We start from the raw sequence: 19992 nt of genomic DNA, 5'->3' as shown, positions 1-19992 counted from the left end.
ATACCTATATATACTACAGATTCTGAAGGCCACGAGACCTTATGACTCTCTTTGATTCGCCTCCTTGATGTGTATCTAACCGAACCCGACAGCTGATAGTGCTAGAATCGTAATTAAACCCTTAAGATAAAAAGTTGCGGTTCCATGTTCCGTAGATTTGACTCGAGTGGTAACATTAAAACAAAGATTGAATAGGACGCGGCTTTGATTTGGCTGCCAGGTGAGGGAACTTTGGCTTCGACACGACCAACACAATGCTAATCAACAACAGGGCGTTCTGTGGGTACCAAAGATCGGGGGTTTTATGGGGAAAGGCTGCATTGGAAACTTGGTCTAATTTCAAGAGCTAGCCAACGATTTCTTTCTACAAGACTTTTATTAACACCATACATGTATGTTATGATTTTTGATGTGTCCAATAATCGTACTATGCTACCTTTAAGAACTGTTTGGATACTACGTGATGACGGCTTGACCTTCACGTGTATTTACGGACAACATCTTAACAATAATGTATACATGCAACCATAAACCAAGGACAAAGCTCTGCATCATATAGCCATGACACTATGAGGTTCCATCATCGTCAGGAATATGTGAAGAAGATACTTTAAATACAGACTTCGATATTGAGGAGATTGACGAGTGATTTTAGACCTGTATGTCATTTGATGTTCATATACTTCATAGATATTATAAATTCTGTGGTGAGTAACCTTGAAAACTCGTGTGAACAAGTACACGGAGGTATGTTTATGATAGACAATTGTTCATCCGTGTGTATTTAATATCACTAGAATGCAGGATAAGTCGGGCATGATCAACAATTGACAAACATGAAATAGCGCCTGTTGCATTGGTGTTTGATGCTGATGGGACGTCCACACAGCTATGGGTGTGTGTGCACGCAGGAGACAAAAGTTATAACTGATGCTTCTAGTATCTGATCATACAATTACTCAGGAGTTTTAATCTATGAAATATCAGTGATAATCCTACTAACACTTCTGCGTGTTTAGGTTGAGTAGCCACTTTACAGGGCGATCCTAGTCACGCCGGGGTGCTTTCGTCACTGCCGGAGCCTGGGAACACTTTGACAGGGTTATATACACGGTCAGGGTTCTGTCAGACACACCGCCAAAACACATTGGCTACAGATGCTGCAATGTGCTGGCTTCATCAATTGTTTTCCCGCCAATTGTTACCTTGACGCCTGTTAAGTAATTGACGACGTGAAAGGTTTGTGCATACACGTGCAGCATTGTGAAGTCGTGGTTCCATTCATTCCTTGGCCTCCTACGGGGGTTTATTACGGATGATACGTCAGAACATTACGGGCGGGTCGTGGTGACTTAATGCGATCATCAAAATAATTCTGTAGACACATGTTGATGGAAAATATCAAATGTAAAAGGATATTGTGATTCAGTGAGGAAAGAACCATTGGAAGAAAGTGTCACTAAAACTACCAAAATGTTTCACTCTCTACCCAGAATGAAGAAATCGTCACCCAAAGGTAAGCTCGTCCAATAGGGGTCAGGGAGTGCTCCTTTAGATACAGGTATACATAGATTGTATATCGATATATATTCTGTACTATGCGGCCCCGAATTGTGCATCCGTTACACGTGGTTGGTTATAGACACGATAGATAGTCCACGAAGTCAGTCTGCTTCGCGAGTAAGGGCACCTATTTTCAACTGTCCTCAGTATAAGTCCTGCGTATTTGGATAACTTTGAACATTTCTTAATCTCACTTGGCCGTTCCAGTTGCCTTTTGCATAGTATCGTCCGGCTAGAGAATAAAGGAATAGTATAGAGTCATGGTATTGGGACATAGACTAGTTCGAATCGTCCAAACCTGGACCTACTTTCAATGTTGTAATATTTAATCATCTCACTTTAGTGTGTTATTTCACATTTTGACTTTTGATGCTGTACGGACGAAACGGTCATCAATATTTAAGTTTTGGTAATGTTATAGGACATAACAATATTTATCGATATGTATTTCGCGAATTTGCGAAGGCTTTTGAGACAAGACATAGATATTGTCCTGTTATTTGGTACGGAACTTAACTAGGGTCAGCGCCATTGTCTAGATATATGGACTTTCAGATGCTCCGGCTTTGAATCTCAATGTAAATTTGTGTCGGGTCGTTGAGGTGATGGCTATGGTCTACTGTGTTCACCAGTCTCCTAACGATGTCACGATGGTCTAGTTACCTAGAGTAGATTGGATGTATTGAGACAATTACTGTATCAATGTCGTGGTAATACACAGTACAAGGTCTCGCTAACGAGTCTATTGTTCCTAGCGGTCGATGTTGTGTATTGCTCTCCTGCAGTGTACACGCACGTGGTTTTACAAGTCAATAACATGGTAATGCGCGGTAATGGAGAGTCTCGCACCTAATCATTACATTGTGTTACCTACAATACTGACCGACAGAATGACACCAATGTTACACAAACGATACATTGGGTTAGCCGTCTTTTTCATGTTTGTTATCACAATTTTATCGCTAGATTGACTTGTGGCCAATTTACCAAGCCATGCTATTATTGATGATTTGTTATCACTGCTTGTCCAATCAATTGCAGGTTTCGGCACGTCCATACTAATACCACGTGACCTGTCGCGTGGATGTGCACCACGTGATGCGGGCATCTATTCAGATCGATTTGTATTTTTATAACCCATTAATATTATGATTTAAAATTATTTTCGTATCATGGGCATTAATCAGCAACGGAATATTCTACACAAGTACATATATGAATTCTTAAAATAAATTCTACACTTTAATATAAACATTCTGAGAATGTATAAGACAACCTAGAGATAACTGAGAATTAATCATCGCAGGCCAACATGTTTCCTGTTAAAGTTCCGGAGTATTCAATTCATGATAATTTCCCTGTCGTCATATCAGTATATTGTATTCCGTACGACACAGACTACACGGTTAATGTGAGTTGTAGCGACGCCTACACCAGCTTAGTTCCGGGATACCGAATTACTGTCTAATAGATACTCGCCTTACATGCACGTCACAATTACGTATTGATAGGAGTGGGGCTTCTATATTACGTCTATACACCTGTTCAGGTAAGATTACCTAGATCACTTTCCTACCTGGCGTTTTCTCTTTGATGTCTATTGACTTTCACCTTTTTGTAAACTAGAGCTTCCTGTCCTTATTACTGTATAGACAGATCGTCATGTCATTCCAAAAATCTACGACATCAGTTTTTATCCTCTTCCCTTTTCCTGTTAAACGTATACTCATCAATCTCTGTTAATGTTTGTCTGATTTGCTTATAAAATACCACAAGGAAAACGACCCAAATTCTGCATTAATGCACTTGCTCTGAAACGAGGAGTGAAAGCCATCAATGACATTCTGCTCTCTGGAAAACAAGTAGTAACGCTGCACTTGATAATGTTTGTATTTCCATTAATTTGTTAATCTCGTTGCTGGGATGCAGTAACCACTAGACTCGATATTCCAGTGTTATCAATGGAATGAGAAAGTCATTAGGTGTTGAATACGACCCACGTGTTTAGGTATGGGTGATTGTAATGTAATCTTATCCTGATTAAACTCCAATTCTACATCGTGTCACTACTCTCGTTAATGAACGTCTCTTGACCTCTTGACCTTCGTGGGAGAATTCAAACAGATTGGATTGTCTCAACTATAGTCGTGTCTATTAGTCTAGTGTAGCATATGGCCACGAGCCATTCAAGCAAAAAGTGGAATTTGTACGGATGCGAGAGAAGAGGGGTTGGGGTGGCACTTTACCATTTAAATAGTCAATACACTGTCTCTGTCCATCACAATTATCGTGGTAACGGGAACACTCACATCGGTTCGACTGGGGTCGCGAAACTCCCCATGATTTATGGACGGACTTGACCACTTGGCCGGTTCCGAAAGTGACCATTATCAGCAATTCCAGTTGGTGTCCATCACCATCTATTCCGCCTAGTGTATTATCAGCTCTGGGATAAGTGACATGCCGAGGTATTAGGAACCTTCCTTTAATGACCACACTGACCAGTACCATAAAGTATCTAATCCTACCGTTATACAGTGTCCATTAGTTCGCTATCTCACCACTCTAGATATATATACATGAATTGGCATAGATGTTATGTTAGTGCTGTTGTTTATGTACACATGTATACAATTTGTAGATATTTGATACAGAATATACCGAGTCTAATACACATGACTGTCTAAACTGCAGTTGATAAATACAGTTTTCTTTGACAAACTCTTGAAGCCTCACACAGACAGCTTTCCGTAACAGACACTTGTTACAGTCATTGACAAAGTCATGACAGACAGGTAGTCGTTGAGCCTTGGGTCAATGCCTTCCACCGACAGGTGCATTTCGAAGCTTCCTTCGGACAAGCTCCTTCCGTTATTGTTGTCGGGTTCAATTGCTTATTTGGACCATCATCAGCTGACGTTGAAGCTTTAGACAAGCGTCAGAATCAACAGGTGTGTGTTGAAGCCTTATCGCGTCCCGCCTTGTTATATAGAAGTTGTGTTAAGATAGATAAGACTTGTATAACTACCGGTGGCATGGTCATATTCACACGCATGGGTCTGTTAACACGAGTTTTTAATTCTGATATTCTTTATGAGCTTAAATCATTATTAAACAGTAACACGAAATTAACTGTACTTTGTACGTCTCGGATACATCTTTGGTCTTGCTTGTTTTTTGTCCAATTGCAGTCACGAATCTTGCAGATAGTTTGACATCTTTCATTGATTAATAACATAATGTCAAATATTCCAGGTCATACATTTAAAAAATATAGCTTTGACAAATCAATGACACCATGATATTGACTTATGATTTGATTGGGTTGTCTCGACCTCGCGGTGATGGGAACAAAGGGGATATCTCAACAGCTTGCCGATTAGTTACCTCACAGCATGGAATCAACAGCTCAGGAATGTTTGTGCTGCAGTAAAACAGTATTTTAACATTATCTGTAACGAACTTAAGTGTGACCATGATTGACAAACACTTGGAGCGATTCGCGTTATAATGAAATCAGTGGTGCTAGCACGTGCATCGCCCTGTTGAGCAGAACGCGCATAAAGCGCGTGCGATTGGTCCCTGTTCTCATTCCCTGGAACCAGGATGCATATTTGATGAGAGGGATATTGGTGGCCATCTGTCGCCTGACACCAGTTACATTGGACTGTACTTTAGACGACTAACTCTAGATTTAGGACGCTAGATCAGCTTAAGTCGTTTCGCCCTTTGTTGTAGGGGCAATGTAACTAGGAACCGGAAGTTGATCATGAGCTCCCGTGAGAGCAGTAATCACGTGACTCATCCCGGCTACTAACCTTCGATAAACTTGGGTTACAATCAGTTGGAGATAACTCAGAATTAATTTTCTGCTCTGCCCGTTCCTTATACATGTATCAGAGTATCGGGCATGGTGCGTATGGAAAGCTCTTATTCCTGCTACAATTTATGCTATATATACGTATTCCTTTTAGCGAAGGATATTATCATAAAATTGCTTTTTAACAAATATGAAAACACACAGTCGCACTAGTTGCTATGTCGAAGAACATAAAATGATATCTTAGCGCAAAACTGGGGTTAAAAGTGTTAAAGTAGGATTACCACTCAAATATGCACGTGTACAGTATGTTAGTATGTCTGGCTATGGGTTACATTTCTTTGGTTAAACTATATCAATATATCAACTGTACATTGACATCGGCATGTATTGTTTATAAAGTGCACTGGAATGACAGATAACAGATCCCTTCTTCTGTCTTACAGTGAATATAACATAGCGCGTGCTTTCTACGCTCGTGCGTCCTTGACGGTCATAATAACTCGCACGTGCCGTTTGTTTATATATACATGCATTCTGTGCTCGTGACGTACTCTCCTGTGAACCAGGCATGTTAAATGTCATCTCCTGTGATCTATTGGAAACCCCATGGCCACGTGATCTAAGTGAACATTAGAGCTATGCTAACCAGCGTAATCAATTAGTTCTAGCCTCAGAAACAGCCCCGAACCATTTTCATATGATTGGTTTTCTATTAAAATCAAACTAATTACAAAAACACGTTTACCCATCTAACTGATCAACAGATTGATGAGATCAGGGATTCGAGATGAAAGGGAAAGATTGTAAAATAAAGCTGTGGGTTTCATATGTAACACCAAACTGCACTCTAATTAAAGTCAGCCTTTGATTCTCGTTCGCAGTGAAATCGTCGTATCGTTGATCGAGCGATGATAACTGTGAAACAAAGCCAGAAAATCTTGCGATAATCATCAGTTTCGCAGGAAAGCTCTATAAACTACCCATGCCTCACAGCCTTGACTATAACCATGTTTTCCTTTAACTATGCATGTAAACGCCGGTGTACGTAACAGATCGATATAAATCGCTTTATAAATCAAGAATACGCCCAAAGTACAAGCCTAATCCGTATACATAGTTCCGTGTACTACTACCGATATACTCTGCGAGTGGCTCTCCTGGGGACGCAGTCCATTCAGGAACCGCCCCACTGTCCATTAACGTTTTTCACTACTTGTCAGCAACATCTTTTACATTTTGGTTTCTGTTGCTTTCCAACAAGTGGGCATTCATACGACAGATTTTATTTTATATTCTATATAAACGGCCTGAAGTAATTCTGTAGCATCATTTGCGTTACTGGTACAAAGTGTCTTGGCCTTGACGTTGCCGGATGACTTGTATTGTGCATTGCAACCTTGTGTTATGGCCTCCGTGTGTATGGCGACATAGATGGAGCTATATGTAATATACCTTATGTAATCGGACGTTAAAATACCAGAGATTCCTATCTCAACACAGGACATCGATTTCCTTTTCATTACCAATGGAGCCAGTTTCCTGTGACCCGTGACACTTTCAGCGTTGACATTTAGAGGGCCCGGCGCGTGCAGCAATCACTCTGGAACGCTAACTGTGTTACGACCAGTTCGTTAAGATTGACCTTCACGTGTAAAGGTACGTTCATTACACGTCCCGGGCGAGGGGAACAGGATCGGCGGAGAATATTTAATGTAAACTATAAAACATTGGTGCGGCCGGATTGTGATGAGCATACCAAATATTTGTGTACTGTATTCCATCGCAGGCAGTGTTCATTATCGCTCTCCATTCTACAACAGTCTTCTATTAAGTGCCTGGTTAAAACCTTGTTTCTGGCTGCTCATCAGAATTCACTGTTAACCTCTTCAAACATTCCCTACTCTCGCATGTCGACTTACTTAGAGAGTGTGTATTGTGGAGTCGCTCGTCTCGGAATTCATTGTGTTTTATTGGAATTCCAGAGTTTGCTTTCTTCTATAGTGCCGAACAGAATCTATGGAAACGAATTAAAATACGGTTTAGGTATAATTGAATGGAAGGATTTGTTTCCTTGTTGTGGAGGGGCTGTTAATGCAGCATATACATTTAGCATCTCTCCAACACAAATACAACTTTTTGGAATCCCATAGGGAATATTCATTGGCGACACGAAATCTGGATCTTAACGAAGTTTTGAAATTTTTGTATAATGCATCTTCAATAGCAGCAAGTAAAGTGAGCTATATCTAAAACTGTGAAACATGTGACTCGCCGGAAACACATTCCCATGTAATATTGTATTTCGGAGGATGCGCGTATCTCTATATTACAGAGTTGGTATAAAAACTGATCGCGCGCGTGCCGTTTTTGATGCGGTAAGATAAGATTGTTAGTAGTTAACGGTGAGTTAACCCATCATTTCTGTTTCTCATTATAACGGCAGTCGAACAACCAAGTAATAACTAGGGTTTAATGTGGAGACTTTGTATAACTCCGTTTATACGAATCCTCGCAAATTTAGCCTTTCTCGTTTGATTTACCTTTAGCAACATTTTCTTGCTGAGCACGTGAAATCAGCCGTTACGTTTTTATACACTAGATGGATCTGTAGTATAAACCTGCGGCAGATAAAGCACATTATAAGACGTTTGTCTGAGAGATATGAGCGGCTCGGCTGGGAAAGTTATATACAACACTTACTGATGTAAACTGATAAGGTTGGATGACATAGGGCTGCTGCCAACAACCTGGAATGTTTGGTACAGAGGCTGGGACAAATCTTCACCACTGTCCTGCTGCCGACAGTAGGAATGCTTGGGACTGTGTCCAAATGTCCACTAACAAGTTGACTAAGGCATTTTGGTACAGAGGCTATGTCCATCTGTCAACAGCTTAAGTTTGCACAGAAACTTGACCAATCTGTGTGTTGTCCATAACCTTGATTGTTTGTTGGAGATTCTAAGCCAACTTGTCCGTCCTATCGACTGTAATCACATTTTGTCTATCGGCATTGCTACATCGTAGTTGTACATCAGAAGTGGGATATATGAACTCAGTAAGAAACCTTCCTATTTACACAACAGTTCAAGGCTATATCGATCATAAACCCGGCTCAATTATGTGTTGAGAAATTAGGTTTTGTCCGTGGAGATTGGACTCTAAATATCTCGGCGACTGAAAGGACACGCAATTTCTTGATAATCATACGTTTAATGGATTGATGTAAAGATGAGAATCACTGGATTATTGGTGCAATACTGTCAGTTAGACACGGTCTCCGCTCGCTCCGATCAACTTACATCATCAAGATGGAATATCGATGAATGATACACACAGGACATCTCATGTATTGGCCAGATTCACTGTAGCTTTGTACTAAAATATTAAACTGTTGAGGAGTTATTAGTGTTTATCTGCCGTCCGGGAATTATAAGGAAAGTGGGGATTTAGTCATACCGGATAGAGCGATTTAATAGCGGAGTATTCCAAACTGGCAGGCTAGGCATAAATGATGAGAGACACGCCAGTTATTGAATATTAGTTTTTTCTAAATAGATTCAAAAAACATGAGTCACATTTTACAATAGTAATTGTGCAAGAATCGTTTGTGACGTCATCAGTACTTGAGTAATATACATTATGTGTTCAATCCTTGTGAACGTCAAAAGGAGTTTGTTCGGAGGTTCGTCATATAACTGTCGTCGTCACGAGGCCGCCTGGTCCGGCAGCTGGGGATTCGAGGATGGCAGCGACGATGAAGGTGATGTTTCTTTTAGATGATACAATTGTACATATGCTTAATTGATTATTTGGTTAAGTTCGTTGTTTTAGTAGTTGAATCACAATTGTAATCTGTTCAGAGACATGATAGTCGACGAATCCTAAAGAATCGTGTATACATATTTCCATTCTTCTTTAACATTTGATATTGTGTCAGAGGTTCCTAAAATTGGTAATCAGCTTGAAATGTTCAGATTGTTTGGCTGGATAATGTTATTATACGCGAAAGTTTGGATGTAAATGCGATGAACTATAGAGATACTTTATATCTAAAGTGTGTACTAAATGTACTGCTGTATAATGATAAATAATAGATACGTGTTGTGTAGATCAATAAAACAAAAGGACACATGTATCCGCCAAGTCCTTTCACAGACATTGTATTATAGATAACCAGTATACGTAACAAACATAATTAGGTACGATTTCTATAGTGTATACCAAGGATAACACATCCAGGCCGGTATACTGCTGAACGAGCAGTCGCTAATGATAAGGGACATTTCTACAGTTAATGTTAACATGTTAGATGTTTGTTCTGATAAGGAAACTCTCTATTGAAATGTGTTTACAACTGATGTTATCCGAGCCGGGGACTAAACGTGTTAAATGTAATTATTGTAAACGGGCCTAAGACCAGGCTCATTCTGGGGTTATTATTAAGCTAATACACAGATGATGTACTTTAGATAATATTTTATCTGTGGCTGGGTTCCAGATAAGCCTCAAACATCTGGCCCAGCCGGTCCGTCTCTTCACCTAGTGATGCGACTGACAGCCAGTTATCAGGCAACAGAGCGGTCCATCACAGGCTCGGGTACAGCTGCTGAGCGTCACCCGACCGTGACAGCCATACCAACGTTTTACTTAGCTGACCGTGATTCACCCTCACGGTAACTAGATGATAAACTGTCCTGTCGTGAAGGACATATGGAACAATGTATCTGGATATCTAAAAATAAATAATTGTATAAAATACGTATGTAAATAATGTATTTAATAAATGAAATATCAGGCAAAAGGCAATGTATCTAAAAAATGAACATTAATTAATAAAATATTAACATAATATCTGATACATATATATAAAACAATGAACATTGTATTTAATATATAAAATATTGAACTTTGTAATATATATAAACCAATGAACATAGTATTTTAAACATAAAAATAAACATTGTATCTAATAGTATGAAATAATGTATCGGATTTATATCCTGATGCCTTCCTTAAAACAAGGTGTCTTTTACCATTGGTGACATCAATATTTCAGCTAATCATTTGTGGTGCCGTGCCGATATTAGGCTGATTTTGGACACTAATGTTTAGTTATTGTATGTCTTTCCGTATTGGCGTCACAGAAATCGCTTTTTTGCATTTGTGTTTTGGGTGACGTAATGACCGATTTATTGGCGCATTCCACGTTGTTGAACCGCGATTTGGCGCCGTGTAGAAGTATGTCTGAGCTTAAATTGCTCTTCCCAGTGTTTCCGTCTTAAAACGTAACGTATGCAAAGGAAGTGAATGCAACTTATACTATGTTATACAGTTGATGCATGTTTTGTATCTACCGTAGTTCCACTTAGTCACCTTACAACGACTTTAATGTAACATCCAATGGAGTACACAGACCTTCTGATGAAGAACAAAGGGCTAGAATATCACTTTGATTTTTACCCCTGTAATCGGAGGGCGTACCTGTTTTCCTTTCACGGTTCCGTACAGGGCGTGGTGGAATGGCTGGAATTAGGATATCATTAGACACAGGGGGAAGTATACATAGCTTACCCTCATAACACACTGGGATTAGAAAAGGCTTGTAATGGTAACGGTGTATACCCAGCAGAGAGATGGAGTGAGTCGGTACCATTAATTAAAATCAAATGAAAACCAGCTGAGAGGCGATTATCATCAAATACAAGAATATCTCGTAATATACGGGCGTGAATCTGTTTTAAGACATAGGGATATTAAATCTATTCTCAAGATCGCTTAATCTTCTAGTAACTAGACTTAATTTGTTTATAATCACATTCCGGAGATGGAATATATCCCAAATTGCCAAGGAAGAGTTTACAGAAAAGAAAAAGAAAACAATTCACAACTATAATCTTTTAGATTGACATACTGTAACATTCATGTTTATGAATTCAGCCTTTCGGTTGCAGGAAGCAAACGTCAGAAAGCAAAAAACCCAGAAAGTGTTGAACTGGTGCCGAAATGTCTACTACGCTCTTGAAGACATCTTAAAGTTTATTAAACTCTGGTTAAACGTTTGTCATTTTACCCGTTATAGAATACATGGCACGTTTCGATTTATTGTCCCTTCTATCTCCGTTCAGTTAAAAGTTGATATGTATTGATGTTGATATTGGCCTTCACAACTCCTCCAGAAGCTCTGGGGGATAGGTATAATTATATCTTGAAATAAAGTGCAATAGGCGATAATAATGTATACCGTGCCATGTAATACCGTGTTATACAGATAGCTGTTGGCAGCATTACAACCAATGTTGTATCTGTAAGCGAGGTTAACTAGGTTGTGGAAGTCGCTGATGGAGTCCTTAACTAATTACGATAATGTAGGAAAGTCTTGTTATGCCACTTTTTACGATAAATTAAATATGATTGGTATTTTGGAGCTTTTTGATTGAATTGGTATTTGTTGCCTGTAATGTATGACCAATAAGCTTACTTAGAATATCTATATAACATGTAATTTGCTGTCTGAGATCAGGAGAATCCTTGTATAAACATGCGACATTGTATGGCGGTTTGGGTCTCCCTCTGCGGAGATAACAGAGCAGCGTTAGCATAGAAGTAAATCTTGCATGTTGAACAATCAAATTTCAAAATCTTGAAATACATTTTGGCATCATGTATATTATATCCTTCAGCTACATTGCTAGTGAGAAGCTTGTATCCTATCTATTGTCCTAAGTGGACATTGCTCAGAACTAGACCTGGAACGTGTGTTACAATGCATCAAAGCTACAGAAAACAATCGACAAGTACACGGACAAACATGGTTATGAATATTGTATGTGGTAATAGCTGTGGCAATTTGGTATCATTCGTCTTCTACATATGTATTACCAGATGTGGTACTGAGAGCATGCCTTTGGATGGCTGAGCCTATCGGGACAGATAAGTCACTCACACGTCCGCCTCTGTTATAATAATGTAATGACATGTTATCTTATGCAGTTACATGTGTAAAACGTCACAGCTAAATTGTAGTTGCATTACATTTGTAATACATATAATGTGTCGCGTGACAGTTTTATACCTTTGTCTACATGTAGAGTATTTGTGTGCAATTGGTAGAACGATACCAATTTATGTTATATCTAACCGTTGGGTCTTTCAAATGTCATAAAACATGTTTAAATACAATAATACCCCATTACCATTATGGCGCAGAATTAATTGTTAGGTACAATCCGCAGTATAGCACCCTCCCATAGCTTTGTCAGCATCGCGTGTCCTGGACCTACTGTATAGGGTTGTTTACGCTCGACTGGAGATGTATGGGGAGGGAAATATAATAATCAATGATCTAATCGTTGAGACAAAACATCATAACGAAGCATGACCACGTGGTACTAAAAAGTACGGCATGAATCATGAACACGTCAATATCTGGTTCCGCCGAACATACAAAATAGTGCCTTGGTTGGGTTGTAATAGTCCTGGTCATTGGAAAAGGAGGTGAAGTGGAGCCTTGCAGTGGGGTACGACTTTATGAAAGAAAATGTATGTCAGTCTCGAATTCTGCATATTTAGTTGTCGTCTTTTTCAGTTATTTGCAATTTTGCATTATTCTAAATCGCCGTCTGCGTCTTCTTTCAAAATGCTATAATTTTCGCTATTTCATTCTCCACTTTACACATCGCTATTCATTGATTGTATTACATAGGTTATAGTGAACTGTGTTCTCAACAGCCTTTCCATTGTCTTACAACAAGGAATTGTGATGCAATGAAGCCTTTCAGTGCAATAAATTGGTCGTGATAATTACAAAGTGTGTTTAGATGTAAAAGAGTATAATTATTTAGAAGTGTTAGATAATGCTGATATCAGAAGGATAGTCGAGAGGAAAGACCGTGCATCAGTATAGGGCGTTATGTTCCAGATTTCTCTTATTACACCAGCCTAGAGCACCAAACTCGAAATAACTCTCATCGTAGATCATAGATATTGATTACAAGGCCGGCTTATCGAAGTATGTTTTTACAATATAGCTGCGAGACTAAGCCGCTTGATTGATGTCCCGATGTGGGCTGGTACCACTTTCTAATCCTAAGTGGTTGATACGGTTAGTAAGAATGGCGATGGACAGATGATATGGCGTGGAGGAATGGTGGTGCACAGATAGAATAGACGAGATAACTTATCTCACAGAAACGTTTTACGATTGTGAAATATCTGTTGCCGAAATATACGACCTATTTCCATTTAGGTGCGAGATTTTGAAGGGTTTCAAACTCACTGTAGCAGTTTTAGCATCTAAGGGAGGGAGGTTATAGAGAAATGATTGAGTCGTATTTCACACCCCTCCCCAATCACACCTGTAATGGTTAGTGGAGAGTGAGAGAAAGTCGTATTTCACGCCTCAATTACACGTTACGTCTAATGTGTGTATGGGACAGAGAGGAATTCGGTAACAACACGTATTTATCAGTAAACAAAAAATACTAGGTTTGGGCGTATCATCCTCACAACATCTGACGAAGCGTTTAGTTATAAGTGTTCCGGAAGAGGTAATTAATTCTAGATAGTGTAGGCTATTCCCCTTAAAAATTCAGGGGAAGTTCTGGATTTTAGCCCGGTGAGTCCGAGAGTCCTAACACAGTATTTTATGCCTGGAGACCAGTCCCTGGTTTGTGTACTGCCCTGTCTATCTGTGTAGTGTAACTGGCGTTTTGTACTAGCTACTGTGTGTCAGACATAAGTAGACACTGGTTATATATGACTTCTACCGGGTGGGCTGTGATATTGCCAAAGATAAACGTTATATAACGTAACATTGTCAGGATTGCAAAATATTGCAAACAAAAAATTGAAAAAAAATAATACTAAAAGACAAATAAAGCCTCACAAGAATTCCAAACGTGTTTAATCATTACTACAAAAAGTCTACCAAGCTCTGCTAACATTTATACCATCATTACCTTTTGGTATGTCTAATAAACATTTAAACCTCAACTCCTAGTGAATTGCTTATATTGCGACGAATAAAAATTATTGTATATCAGTTTACTGCACCGGTTCTTTTTAACAATGAAAATAATGTTTCATCTCATATAGTCTTTGAATACTAATATTCACATTTTACTTTCAGACTCTGAAAGTCCCAATTCCCCACCTTGGAAGTTTTGGAGGAAGTTTAGTTTACGGCGTAAGCGGGACCAGAAGTTTGATTGGGGCCAATACGACGCTACCGACGGGCCCCCAGGGGACAGAGAAAAGTCTTTGTTCCGGAGGAGTAACAGTTTAAAACCTCCTCCCAAACCTCCGCGACTCTTCATCTTCCGGTCTTCATCCATCAGCACTCCACGGAACTCTGCTGTGATTGGTGGATCTACGGACAGGAACTCTTACGTCATGTCACAAGCGTACCAAACCAACCGCGGGAAAGATGGCAATATACCGACTGCGCATGTCGCTCCCGTAAGGAAGGAAAATGGCGTCAGTTGCAATACAACAGAGAAAAAGAAACTGTCTGAAAATAACAATATTGAAATCAGCAAACCTATTTTACAGAAAACAACTGTTAGTAAATTAGACTCGGAAATCTCCAGCCTTAATACTAGTTTAAATACAAGTAAAATCAAAATCGTGACTCCGGACCTTACTCCTCGCCGAACTCTCACGCGCAGGAAAAAGTCGACAGGCTCTGTTGAAAATGAACGACATAGAGTGATTTTGCAAAGTGCTTCTGAACTAATATGTCAAAAGTTTGATGCTTCCGAATTGTTAGACGAACTACATGCAAAACAGGTGATATCTTCTGTGGACTTGCAGGCTTTCCGCGGACATCCGGACAGACGTCTGGTGTGCGAGAGTATGATCCATGTCATGTCCGACGGGAAACCCAAACAGTTTGATTCCTTCTGTGACATCCTTCGTGCTAGTGACACTTACCGTGACATTGCTAAGATAATGGACGCTATGAGTGACGTGTACAACGTCATATCTGACATTCCGTGCCCCCTGGTGGAGGACAGCAGTACTACGGTAGAGGAGGAGAAGACAATCACCTTCGATGTTGGATATTATAACTGTGACACAGAGATTATGACCCCGGTGATCCAGTTGGAGAAAGCAAGAGGTGACAACAAACGTTTCTCACGGGACTCCACCTTCTACAAGCGCTGTTCCCGTCTGTCGTATCACTCAATAACGTCAGGGGATGCACTCAAACTGGACGACGACATGCAGATCACAGGAACGCTTGTCATTACCGTGTGTATATCGGGTTATTCTCTACACGGCGAGAGATCCAAGCGGCTCGCAGAAATGCTCGGCAAACACCCTTGCATACTAGAACTGCATATTGGAAAAACACAAATGTCTGGAAAAGATGTTGGTTTCTTTACGGAGCCACTACAATCTTCTCCGAACCTTTCTGTACTAGACTTACGCCTTAACTCTATCGGTAACGAAGGTGCTAAAATGCTGGCGGCCGCCTTAAATAAAAACACCAGCATAAGACAACTGAATCTGTCGTCGACAGGGATGGACAGTGAGGGCTGTAAACACCTGGGTGAGGCCCTCAGAACCAACCCCGGGGTGACAGATCTAGACATGAGCTTTCTGGACATCGCAGACAGCGGATGTATCAGTCTGGGAAATATGCTCAAACAGAACAAAGCGTTGAAAAAGCTGCGTCTGCGTAGTGCGAACATTTCCTGGATAGGCTGTGGAATATTATTTGAAGGTGTTCAACAGAGTCGTAGTCTGACGGAACTAGATTTAAGTCGGAATTTTATCGGCGACGATGGGATGGAAATGATGTGTCGCCATCTCAATGACAAGTCCACTCTAGTGGACCTCAATTTAGAGAACTGTGGCATCACTTCCGGTGGATGTGCGATGCTCTCTGACGTCATTTTAATGAACAAAACATTGCAGCACTTGGACCTTAGTGTTAATTTTATAGCCGATGCAGGTGTTTTAAAAATATCTAATGCTTTAGAACGCAACAAATCAATCAAAACTCTCGGGCTGAATATGTGCGGTATTACAAATGATGGATTTTCAAAAATTCTGGATATTTTGGAGTGTAACCCTACGTTGACCTTGTTGAAATTGTGTTACAATAGACTAGGTCGCGAGCACACAAACCCGTCTGCGACCTCTGACGATTTACGCTACCGTGTTCGTATTGTGACGTCCTCCAATCCCAAATTGAAGCTTTTGCTGTGGGGAAATGCGTTTGACGAAGCATGATCAATTCGATAACCACTAGGAATGCCTATAATTAAGAAGTGAGGATTTATTTATTGGGAACATCTGCCGTTCGGAACTCCTCGTGATTGTTAACAATACATGTTTATTGAGTTGTTAATTGATAACTCTGTCTTTATCATGTGATGGGCGTTTTCGAGTAAACAGGACGTGTGATTGTTAAGAATCTCGACGTTACTAGTTAATAGGAGTAATATTTAAGCAGCTAGATACATTCAACCATTCCACACTAATTCGTTTGAGTGTGGTTTACATGTTCTGTCTAACGTCAATCTGGTTTACGGATTTCCCGTAGGAAACAAAACCATATTTCGTTGTGGGAATAGCCATGTTGTTTCAAATCTTCAAAGGAATTTTCGAATATTTGTTCGGTGGCTATAGAAGATTTGATGAAGAGAGAGGCATTTTCTTAATGCTCTGGAACCTAACATGTGTTCGCCCTTTGTAGGCAAAGTGAAATAGATCGATCTTGCCAAGATTTTCTGTAATTATAATTATAAGGATTCCGGGCATCATTATCCAATTACAGTCATACATCGTTTCAACGAAGACTGATAGGGTTATAGGTGTTAAGTATTCTAACATTGTCCTGCATTATCATTAAACTCTTCAACAGGCCCATACTTCATGAACACGAATTTTATTTAAGTTTAAAACAAATCTTGATTACCATATGCTATTTGCAATTATTCTAAGCCATAATGAGTTCAAAACAATAATTGTAAATTTGCGTTTTCTACTGCATTAATTACTCTCAAAAATACTGCAGTAGTACATGTTCTGGCCTTAGAAAAAACATGACCAATCTAAGAATATCTAAGATCATTACCATTGATGCCTCACCATAATATCAATTTATCACGCAAATTCCTAGAACATCGGCAAATCACAAACTTCCAACTATATCGACCAATTACAAACTTCATAGAACATCGACAAATAACAAACTTTCTACAACATCAGCTGATCACAAACTTCCAAGAATATCGACCTATCACAAACTTAAGAATATCCAGAATAGTGACCAATAAAAATCTTCCAAAACCAACAGTATCGGCCAATCGAACTTCACCAGAATATCTACCAATCAAACCTTACCAGAATATTGACCATTCAAAAACTCCCCAGAATATCCACCAATCACTAACTACCCGGTACATCGGCCAATCAGAAACAGTACATCGGCCAATCAGAAACAAGCAAAGAAAAGTTCTAATCACAATTGCTAACCAGTCTACTTACCATTAACCAGAAATGAACGGATGTCAATCTAACGAAAGCTAAATCTAATTCCAATGACATGAAATTATTAACATCTAACCCCTATAGGAATATTAGATTTACATGACACGGTGAAATTACATTGATGATAACTTTGAGTGAAATGTATATATATGGTATTAGTGAAGTTCCTCTAGAATTGGTTTGCGTATATTATAACTACAAAAACATAAATGTATTTAAACTATTAAGATCATCTCAATGGAAATCTGTAATTTCTATTTTACACAGAATGTCTAATATCGCTTGGCTTCTTAACGTGGCTAATTAATATTTATTTAAATAGATTCGCTCGCAATATTTTAACCAAAAAATACATATTCGGATGACGGACAAGTATCATTGCTACTGCAATGATCTTCCTTTCAGAAATTAATTAGTATTGTCTCGTGAAGTGTTAATCGAGGATAAACTTAGTGTTACGGTGGTTACTGCAGTATTGTACAATGTTCGGTGAAGTTAAAATCGTTTCCATGGCTGTGCTATGTTACCATGTTCTAGGAGAGTACTGACGCTGATAGTGTCGGTATGTGAATATCACCTTGACCAGGTCATAGAAACTGCTCAAACCTTTCCTGTCACAACACCAGGCAGCTCTGTACAAAGTGACCATCACTATACCATATTGTATCCTATGATATATAATATGTAATCAATGTCGTCTGTAAGCAGCATTTTCATTTCATATACATATATATAGATATGATAGTGTCGCAAATAAAAAATAGTCCTGAATAGGTACATAATTTCATTAAATCCAAAGATACGTGGCCTTTTCAAACGTTCTGAGTTTCCGATATCGATAACCATCCCCCGTTTACCCCATACGGCAAGTATGTAATCAAGTGAAAACTACAGAATTCAAAACGAATACTAAAGTAGTCAGTAATGATTTTCATGAATTTCGAACAATGCTTTATCAAAGACAAAAGGAATCAAAGTCCATGTTATATCATCTTTAATTAGACAGGAGCTTGTATAGTTATGATAGTAATCTTAAACATAGTTATGTAAATTGGTCCACCAAAGAACCAGCCATGATATTACGTTGTGTAGTGGAAGTGCGGTCCATGGATGGCGTGAATCATACCTAGGTAATAGCCTGCTAGTGGAATTGTTTTTAGACATGGCGTGTCGTGTACTGAATACAAACGAAAGCAAAAACCGTGCATGTGCATTTCACGTCTGCAATGTTTAGGGTATGTACTTGTGTCGAGTCAGCCTTGTGATGCCCATGAATCACAAGAATGCCACGCATTTGTAAATTCTTTGTTTTTATATTTCCAGTCTTATCTACAAGACAACATAGTCTACCGTCTCGTAAAAGTTGTATAAACAATAAATGAAGGACAGTTCGCTGTTTCCATGGGAACCCATCTAACAAAACCATGATGACTATCAAGTTTAATTGTATGAAGCGTATATATTCCGTTCATTGCATTTGTGCATTATTTATTGTATTTATGACTATCAGTGTCATTTCATTAATTGTGAAGTTTAATAACTTCATGCATTCTATCTTATAGTTCATCATTAAATTTGTTCAAATTCTCATATATAACCAGTCTCTCATTTTCTTATTAATAAAAAGTTCCAAACATATAATTGTCTTGTAATTTATTTTGACCAGTTTTATCAATATTCTTTAACTTCAGGAAGCTCCTTAATTTAAATCTCTCCATAAAAAAGTAAACGAAGTTGAAGAACGTTCATTTTCCCCATCGATTTCTACTGCTCTTCTATATGGAGATACGGAATGTTGATGAAACCGAGGCTAAGTTGGATACCAGCAATAGTTCTATGGGTCAAATGAATATTTGAAGACATGTTGGGTGTATACCATGCTATTAGTTTCCAGTGGAATGGGTATTTTTGGCGAATCACACAGACAAAAATGATAATAACAAAAGATGATAGAAATATGGACGAAGGATCTCCGAAATTCCCACGTAATTGTCTGTCGAGTAGGACTGTACGAGTTAGATCTGTATAGTAATATTGTGACACTAATGTGGAATATGACATTGAGACATGAACCGGAGATCATGAAACGTTGGTTCGCTGGTTCA

The 19992-nt window shown here is 39.1% G+C and overlaps 1 protein-coding gene across 7 annotated transcripts in view; it reads left to right on the top strand.

Annotated features, from left to right (window-relative positions):
- The window catches only part of LOC138304827 (NLR family CARD domain-containing protein 3-like), a 44663-nt gene extending 25135 nt beyond the window's left edge, over window positions 1–19528 (top strand). For 4 of the 7 annotated variants that reach the window (XM_069245144.1, XM_069245146.1, XM_069245145.1 and 1 more), the window contains one exon: window positions 14514–19528. In XM_069245144.1, the coding sequence (XP_069101245.1) occupies window positions 14514–16624 (2111 nt within the window). In that variant the 3' untranslated portion in view covers window positions 16625–19528. Of the gene's footprint in view, window positions 1–1049; window positions 1517–2969; window positions 3113–8021; window positions 9147–14513 lie in introns of those variants that run through there. The other 3 variants (XM_069245147.1, XM_069245148.1, XM_069245142.1) reach the window with 3 other exon arrangements.
- The last annotated feature ends 464 nt before the right edge of the window (window positions 19529–19992 follow it).

The sequence above is a fragment of the Argopecten irradians genome, chromosome 12 (genome assembly GCF_041381155.1).
Source record: "Argopecten irradians isolate NY chromosome 12, Ai_NY, whole genome shotgun sequence".
Taxonomy (NCBI): Eukaryota; Metazoa; Mollusca; class Bivalvia; order Pectinida; family Pectinidae; genus Argopecten; species Argopecten irradians.
The sequence above is the reverse complement of the archived record's forward strand: the minus strand, read 5'-3'. Positions and strand labels throughout refer to the sequence as shown.